The 8,210-nt window shown below is 46.3% G+C and overlaps 1 protein-coding gene across 1 annotated transcript in view; it reads left to right on the top strand.

Moving 5' to 3' along the window:
* Window positions 1-859: 859 nt before the first annotated feature.
* Window positions 860-8,210, top strand: part of AGBL2 (AGBL carboxypeptidase 2) — a 67,844-nt gene continuing 60,493 nt past the window's right edge. Inside the window, exons 1-2 of the mRNA XM_069091640.1 lie at window positions 860-1,452; window positions 2,271-2,334. Coding sequence (XP_068947741.1) covers window positions 1,420-1,452; window positions 2,271-2,334 — 97 coding nt within the window. The 5' untranslated portion in view covers window positions 860-1,419. The remainder of the gene's footprint in view (window positions 1,453-2,270; window positions 2,335-8,210) is intronic.

Below are 8,210 nucleotides of genomic sequence, written 5' to 3'. Positions count from 1 at the left end.
CCCTGGAGCTGGCCGGAAAGAGAGCTCAGCCCGGTTTGTGTCTAAGCGGACACGGGTCAAACGGAGGCGGTGGTGACGGCATAAAGTGCTGCTGTGCTGCTAGGACCCGGGGGCCGGGGGCCGGGGAGCCGGGCAGGCCAGCTGCGGGGCCTCCCGTGCAGGCGCCGTCCAAGGCCCCTTCCGGCTCCGGCCAACAAGCCTGCCCCACGTGCGGGAAGAGTCTCGGCCTTCAATGCCTGGAGGCCGCCCCGCGCGCGGTCCGGAGCGGGGCGCCCTGGGCTTCCCGGAAGGCGGTGGGGCCACGAGGGCCCCGGGCTGGCTCCGCTCCGCTTCCCTTCCCTCCTCCTCGGCTTTCCTGTCTCTAACTTGGAAGGCCTGGGCCCTTCGCTCTCGGGGTTCCGCGAGCCAGTGAATGAATGGATGAACCAAGGGACGCACAAACGGGCCGCTGCGGCACCGAGGCTTCCGTTACGCACCAACCGGCCTCGGGGCGGGGCGCACGGCACCCACCAATCCCAGGCGGAAGGGGGCGGGACCCGGCGGCACGCGCTCTCATTCCCACAGCAATGGCGCCTGCGCCCGCGCGTTGTGCTTCCGGGTTCGCCGCTCCGTTGCCAGGCAACCCTGGGTGTTCGTTCGGGGTCAGCGCTGGGCTCCTGGAACCTCCCGAGCCAGGTGCGGAGCCCGGGGTCTCCTGCACGAAGCCCTCGCAGAGCCTTGGCCGCCCAAGGGTTAGGGCTGCAAGGGAGCTTAGAGAGCGTCTTAGTCCAGCCCCCCCACCCCCATTTTACAGATGGGGAGACTGAGCCCCAGAGAGGGGCAGGGACTTGCCCAAGGTTACACAGGTAGTAAGTGGTGGCAGAGTCGGGATTCGAACCCAGGGCCCCTGGGTCCAAATTCCAGATGTTGGGGGAGGTCAGAAGGCACCCAGCCCCCTCATCACTCTCTGGGGGTCTGTCCTGATCTCAGTTTCAGCCTGACTCCCTGCGCCCTCCCATCACCCCTTCCCCCGACCCTTCCGACTCACCGTCCCTTCTCCTCCTCCTGGCCCCCCCCACGCCCCATCTCTTGCCCCGCCTAAGAGGGAGCTCTAGCCAGTTTGTGAGGTGGGAAAATGGGGTAGGGCTCAGGGACCTGATGAGGGGCGGGGCAGGCAGGTACTTTTATTCCCCACCCACACCCACCTCAGGGGTGCCCCATCCTCCAGCCTCCTCCCCAGCCCGGTCCTCATGGCCGGGCGCTTAGTATGACACCAGGCACTTTCCTAAACTCTGTGGGAATGGGGGGAGCTGGTGGGTTTGGGTTGTCATGTTTTGGTATTGTAGCTTTTTCCACAATAAGGAGCTGCCTGTTTGCAAGCATAGGATGTAAGCCTCGGTCCCCTGGCACGATTAGTCTGAAGCTCGAGACAAGAATACCATGTATCCAGTAATGGGGAGGGAGCTGAAACCGGTGAGTATGCCCTCAGCCTTCCAATTGGAGCCCTGATTGCCATAAAAGTCCAAAAAGTAGATCAGAGAAGGTTCCTGAAAATGTGAAGTGGTGTATTCTGATGGGACTGCTATGGGATTTTCTTGGCAAAGATACTGGAGTAGTGTGCCATTTCCTTCTCCAATGGATTAAGGCCAACAGAGGTTAAGTGGCTTGTCCAGGGTCATACAGCTAGGAAGTGCCTGTGGTCAAATTTGAACTCAGGTCTTCCTGGCCCAGCACTCTATCTACTCAAGCCCTTTACAAATATTATTTAATCCTCACAACCACCCTGAGAGATGCTGTGAATAATATTTACCATTATCATCTCCTTACCATCTAAGGTCCCTTGCCCCTCCTAGAAATGAGATGCTTACAATCACTAGTGAAAGAGCAGGGACCCCATCCTTTGTCCCAGCCTCTCTGTGCTGGATGTCCCTGACTGCTTCAGTCATAGATAACTGCTTTAAATACTTGCCCTCAATAGAGATCCACCATGCCCTACTGGAAAAGTCGAAAGGGGTATGGGAGAAAATATGGGAGAGAGCAGATTGGAGGAGGGGATATCCTGTGGGACTGCTATTTTGGGGCGGTGGGTAGGGGAAAAACGGGGAGAAAATCTGTAACTCAAAATCTGGCAGAAATGAATGATGTGAATCAGAAGTTAATAAAGCATATTAATTATTATTAATAAAGCATAATGTAATAAATTATTTATAAAATAATAAAAAATAAATTTAAAAAATACTTGCCCTCATGAGAGGGAAACTGCCTGATGTAGGTGTCCTTTCCTTTCCTAGAATTTCAAAGATCCTTATGATGCCTTTATGAACCACCATCTTCAGTATTATGGCTACTTCAAAGGTAAGAAAGAAAGCTTGTCAGGGCTCATTGAGCAGAGTCTTCTCCCCATCCCTAAGTGTTCTGTAAAACTGTCTCGTTCATAATATGCCCAAAAGGTGGCAGTTCAATCTAGTACCTAGAGAAAAAAAAACAAGGTCAAGTGATTTGCCAAAGGTTCTTATTCACAAATGAGGTTGAAAAGTGAAGACTACGTCCAGAGATCCAATTCGATTCAAGCCTGTGTTGAATTGCCCAGTGCCTGCTGTTGTGCCGACTGTATACTGGGGATAGTTGGGCTGCCAGTAGTGTGCCCTTTCTATATTCGAAAATATAGATTTTTAAAAATGTTCTTACATTTGCATACCTTGCTTACGGACATCTTTGGAGAAGACACGACTAGCCATTAAAGGATTGATAAATTTGAGACATAGCCTATACCAAATACTCATTTCTAGTGGATCTTGGCTATGAATGAGATGGGAATGAATAAGATAATTGCTTCCGGATATATTCTGGAATAAATACCCCATCTCCCAGAGGGTCATTAAAGCTTCACCTTTGCACTGGCCAGAGGTTAGTTTGTTTATTGGTTGATTCACAGAGTAAAAGAAAAAGCACAAGAAAGTTAGGAGTGCAAGTCTGTAGTCCAAAATTTTGCATGAGCTCCTTATGTCCTGTGACTTCTCTGAGTCTGTCTCCTTTGTAAAATGCCAGGGTTGGACCTGATCATCTGGAAGATCTCAAAACTTCTCAGTTGAAGTCCCATGAAGTTTGAGTGGGATAGAGAGTTAGTTCCTTTGTGTTTTCTTTTTCTTAGAAGCATTCATCACTGGAAGTAGGCAGGGAGAATAGGGGTCACAGAGTTATAGATTTAGAACCGGAAGGGACTTTAGAAGTTATTTGGTTTAGGATTTTGTATTTGTCTTGGAGACAATAGGGAGTAATTGGATTTTGAGTGGAAGGGGTGACATGATCGAATTTGTGCTTCAGGAAGATCTCTTTGGAAGCTGAATGGATAATGGACTAGAGTGGGAAGAGACTTGAGGCAGGCAGACCCACCAGTGTAGCACACCAATGCATTATTGATAGCACTCACGATCACAGTGAAGACTGTGACTATAAATATTGTATGATGTTTGACTGCAAAATATACCAAACTCTCTATATAGAGCACAGAACTGAAACATTTCTTTAGATACCAGAAAACCGAATCCCAAAACTAGTAAGCCAATCTCATCATAATAGTAAAGAAATTAACAAGCTATAATCACACTCAGAGCCACAGAATCCTTTAGCCTTCCCACAAACCAATATTAGATCAATATTTACTCACAAACCTCTCTATCTTCTTGGCTGAGCACCTCTCTCTCCCACTGTCTGGCTAGCTGTGGCTACCAGTTTCCTGTGGGCCCTGCTTCTCTTCAGCAAACTCTTCCCACCACATTGTCCATGTGACTACATTCAGCCTATTAGGGGGCACAGTTTATCTTCACAGCAGGGAAGCTTCCTGTGGGCTGTGCTGCACCCTTCAGCAAATTCCCTCCATCACAGGCTCCATGTGATTACATTTAGCCTATTAGGGGGCAAAGTTTACTTTCAGGGCAGGGGAGGTCTTCAAACTCCCCTAGGTCTATTAAGGGGCAGGGAAGATCTCCAAATGCCCATTCCCATTACAACCAGCTGCTTTTGCAGTAGTCTAGGCATAAGGGGGATAAGGGCCTGCACCGGAGTGAGTGCATTGTCAGAAGAGACAACGGGGCATGTTCAATATATCCTTCAAAAATGAAATCAACAGGTCTAGGTAACAGCTTGGATATGGGCGGGGGGGGAGTGAGAGACAGTGAGGAATGTAGGGTGCCTTCTAGGTAGTGAGCTTGAGGGACCTGGAGGATGGTGTTATCCTCAACAGTAATGGGGAAGTTTGAAGCGTGGTAGGTATGGCTTAGGGTTAAAGATAGTATTTGGACATGTTGAGTTTAAGAAGTCTACTGGACATCTACTTTGATATAGGCAGTTAAGAGATTCGAGATTGGAAGCCAGCAGAGGGATTGGGGAAGAATCGTCAGCATAGAGATGGTAATTAAATCTATGGGAGATGATGAGCTTGCCCGTCATAGAGGGACCAGAAGAGGGGCCAGGACAGAGGCCCGCAGGATGCCTGTGGTTAGAGTATATGACCTGGAGGAGGAGGCAGAGGAGTCTCCAGTTCTCCTGTCTCAGACAGAGTCTCCCTCCAGTGGACTATTGATGTAGAAATAGAAGAGCCAAGAGGCCATCCGATCTAATTCCTTCATTTTACATATGAAGATGTTTAGCCCCTGAAGAGTTAAGTAACTGACCCAGGGTCACACAGTTACTGTGTCTGAGGAAGACTCTGAACCTAGCTCTTTGTGACTCCAACTCCAGTGTGCTGCACACTATGCCATGCTAAATGCCAAAGTATGGTGAGACTTTGAAGAAAGACTGTGCATACTATGTACAGATACCCAGATGCTCACATGGATCTGTGACTGTGTTAGGTGGTTATGCTCTCCAGCGGGTAGGCCCATATCCACCCAGTCTGTGGAGCTCTTGTTCAGGTTCTCCCATAAATTTGTCGGAGTTGACCAACACAACAAATTAGGCCTCCTTTGGTTTCCCTTACACCATGAAGATCCTGACGGAGCAGAATCTGTGCATTGTTTAGGCCTCACGCTGACCACTTGACCAGGTAGTTTTCTTTTTCATTCATACCTTCATCCAATGACTTTACTCCTGTTCTCCCTCATTGTTCCTCCTTTTTGTTTGGATTCCCAGTATGTGCCTATCCGTTGCCATCTGGGTGAGAGTTCTTTTCACTTTATTAGAAACCTTAATATTCCATGACTTAGAGATATATGATATTGTTATTACAGCATGTAATTACAATATTGTAATAACATTGTTATTAAAATGTTAGGCCTTTGTCTCATGGAGAAATTTAAGGCCAATAAAAGAATTTTGTTAGTTTTACGTGCAAGCCAGCCTGATCTCCTCCTATTCTATTCTAGCCCCAAGTCACCCATTTAAAGTAGACAACAAGTCAAAAATCTCTTTTTGGTTATTTCCACTAAGCATTCTCCTTACCACCTGACCAAAGGTGGAGCTGCTTCTATTTACTAAATTAATAAAGAACTTCTTCCTTCTCTTAGTATTTTAGACTATGACAATGATTCAGTATTGACAAGATTTTCTGTTTAGATGGGACCAACAAATTGAGACTGCAGTACCATTGTCCCATTATTTTGTAATATGTAGTCCAAAGAGAGGATGAGAAATGGACAATAGACATTCTTCATTGTCCAGTGTGTGTCAGGCCAGACTGTTTGTATAGATATGGATCTCCTCCCAGATAGCACGCTCTGTTTGGGTCTATACGAATCACCATAGTGTCATCTGAAAGTAGAGATATCTAGGGGACATCACCATCTCTAGGGAATCCCTCCCAAAAGTTCATCCCAAGGGCTCTTTCCATGTTGCTGCAGGCTTTCATTGCTTCCTCCCAATATCAGGAGCATACCAGAGCAGCACTTCAGATATTCACCGGTGCTTTCTCCCTCTCGCCATGTGACTAGCCCATCTTCTCTTTCTGTCATATGATTCCTTAATCACATCCTTACTCCTGTTCTTCAAAGCACCTCATTGCAGCATGCTCTCACTTGCCATGTACCTTCCCATTGCTCTTTGGGGGACACTCTTATTGAGCAGTGGTGTCCCAGATCTTGGTGCCTTATACCAACACCTTATAATATGCATTAAAAAGATAGACTTTGGCTGTTATGGGAAACTTGGTGGTGAGTACCAAGGTTTCATAGTTGCCCAGAAGCAATCCAACCTGTTCTTCTCCTCCTTCTCCTCTCTGATTCTGGGTCCACTTCACTGTCCATCTGTATTGTCTGTACCAAATATACCCCAAATATGCCCAAATGCAAATGAAGAAATTCAGAAGCTTCTAAATGAAAAACAAGAACTCCATGGGGTTTACCAGCATTTGTTCATCTCAGTGTTTAACTCCATCAGCAGTAAAATGCATTTCTTGGCTCAGTAAGAAGGCAAATGAAATTCAGTTTTATGCTGATAATAACAGTCAAAAGTGCTTTTATGTTACCCCAAAGGCTGTTTATGGGTCAGAGATCTATAGTGCATCTCTATTCAGAGCTGATGGAGCTACATTGATTAAATTGAGGACACAATCCTGGATAGCCCAAACTCTTCCATAGCAATCTCCACAGACCTTATTAACCAATGCTGAAGTTGCTTACCTTAAGCTGACATCAGTCTCTCTCTAGCTGTACTTCCAACTGAAGGAATTTTGAATGCCATTGGTTTCCTCTTGTGTGGCAAAGTGCCTGGTGCTAATTCTATTTCAGCTGAGATTTAAAGGCAGGGCGTCCACTGCTTGTACAAAAGCTGACTGAGATCTTCTAGATTATACGGCAAGAGGAGGTTATTCCCCAAGGACACTACCCTTGTCCATCTCTATAAAAGAAAAGGAAATAGATTGTCCAGTGATAATCACAGGCAGGGAAAGGAGCCTTCTCTCCTAGTCCTTTCCGGCAAGATTCTTGCCAGAGTCCTCCTTAGTTGGCTGATCCTTCACCTGGAAGATGGTCACCTACCTGAGAGCAAGAGTGACTTCAGAAAGGGCCGAGGAAAGGCCTATAATGGTGTTTGCTGCCGACAACTCCAGGAGAAATTCCAGGAGCAGAACAGAGTTCTGTATACAATGTTTGTTGATCTAACTGAGGCCTTTGATACTGTTAGTCATGAGGGCTTGTGGAAGATCATGGCAAAATTTGGTTTCCCAGAAAAGTTTTTCAGTAATTATTGTATGCCAGTTGCACGACAGCATGCTTGCACAGATTGTAGATAATAGACGATGCCCTTGCACCTTTCCAGCCACCAGTGGAGGGAAGCAGGGCTGTGTGCTTGCTCCCATGTTTTATATCATGACATTTTCAGCATTGTTGTCAGATGCCTTTCATCAAGAATGAAAATAACATCAGGGTAAGCTGCTGCAATGATGGTAAATTATTTAAGTTGAAAAGGCTGCAAACCAAGACTTAAGTGGAGGGAGAGTTGGAGCATGACTTTTTATCCACAGATGATTGCACACTCAGTGTAGCCTCTGAAGCTGAGATACAACAGAGTATGGATTGATTCTCTGCTGCTCATGCTAATTTTGGCCTAACAGTTAACAAGAAACCAGAGTAGTTTTTTCATAGTAATAAGATTTTAGGGGCAGCTAGGTGGCACAGTGAGTAAAGCTCCGGCCCTGGAGTCAGGAGGACCTGAGTTCGGATCCGGCCTCAGACAGGCCTCAGACACTTAACACCCACACAAAAACTGGCCGTGTGACCTTGGGCAAGTTACTTAACCCCAATTGCCCTCCAAAAAAAAAAAAGATTTTAGATTTTTTTCCTAAGTCAGTGGTATTTTTTCCTCCTTTACATACCTTGAAAATCATTCCCTCAATGCCCTCACAATTATATCACCTCAAGGACAGACCTCCTCTACCTACCCTTGGTCTAGTTTAGGTGTTTTTCCTCATATTTGTTTGTCTCAGTGACATATTTACCTCTTATAAAAGAGGACAAAGAGGTAAAGAGGATGTTGTGGACTGTAATATTAGAGTCCAAATGTGGTGGCTTCACTGTTCTCAATGATGAAAAGTCACAAAATTTTTTATAAATATTTTCTTGTTTCTTGCATCAGTTGTCCTTCTGCCAGTTTCATACTGAATGCCTTTGGGATAACTTTGCTTAGGTGGGCCTCTCACCAAGCTTCTTTAAACTACTTTTATACTCTACTGCTTTGCTATTCTATGAAGTGGTGATGCTCATAATCTCCCACCACCTTTCCATGAGATTTTACATAAA

This window comes from Petaurus breviceps, unplaced genomic scaffold (genome assembly GCF_028583685.1).
Source record: "Petaurus breviceps papuanus isolate PSGF00001 unplaced genomic scaffold, PetGlider_PUasm1.0 188, whole genome shotgun sequence".
Taxonomy (NCBI): domain Eukaryota; kingdom Metazoa; phylum Chordata; class Mammalia; order Diprotodontia; family Petauridae; genus Petaurus; species Petaurus breviceps.
The sequence above is the reverse complement of the archived record's forward strand: the minus strand, read 5'-3'. Positions and strand labels throughout refer to the sequence as shown.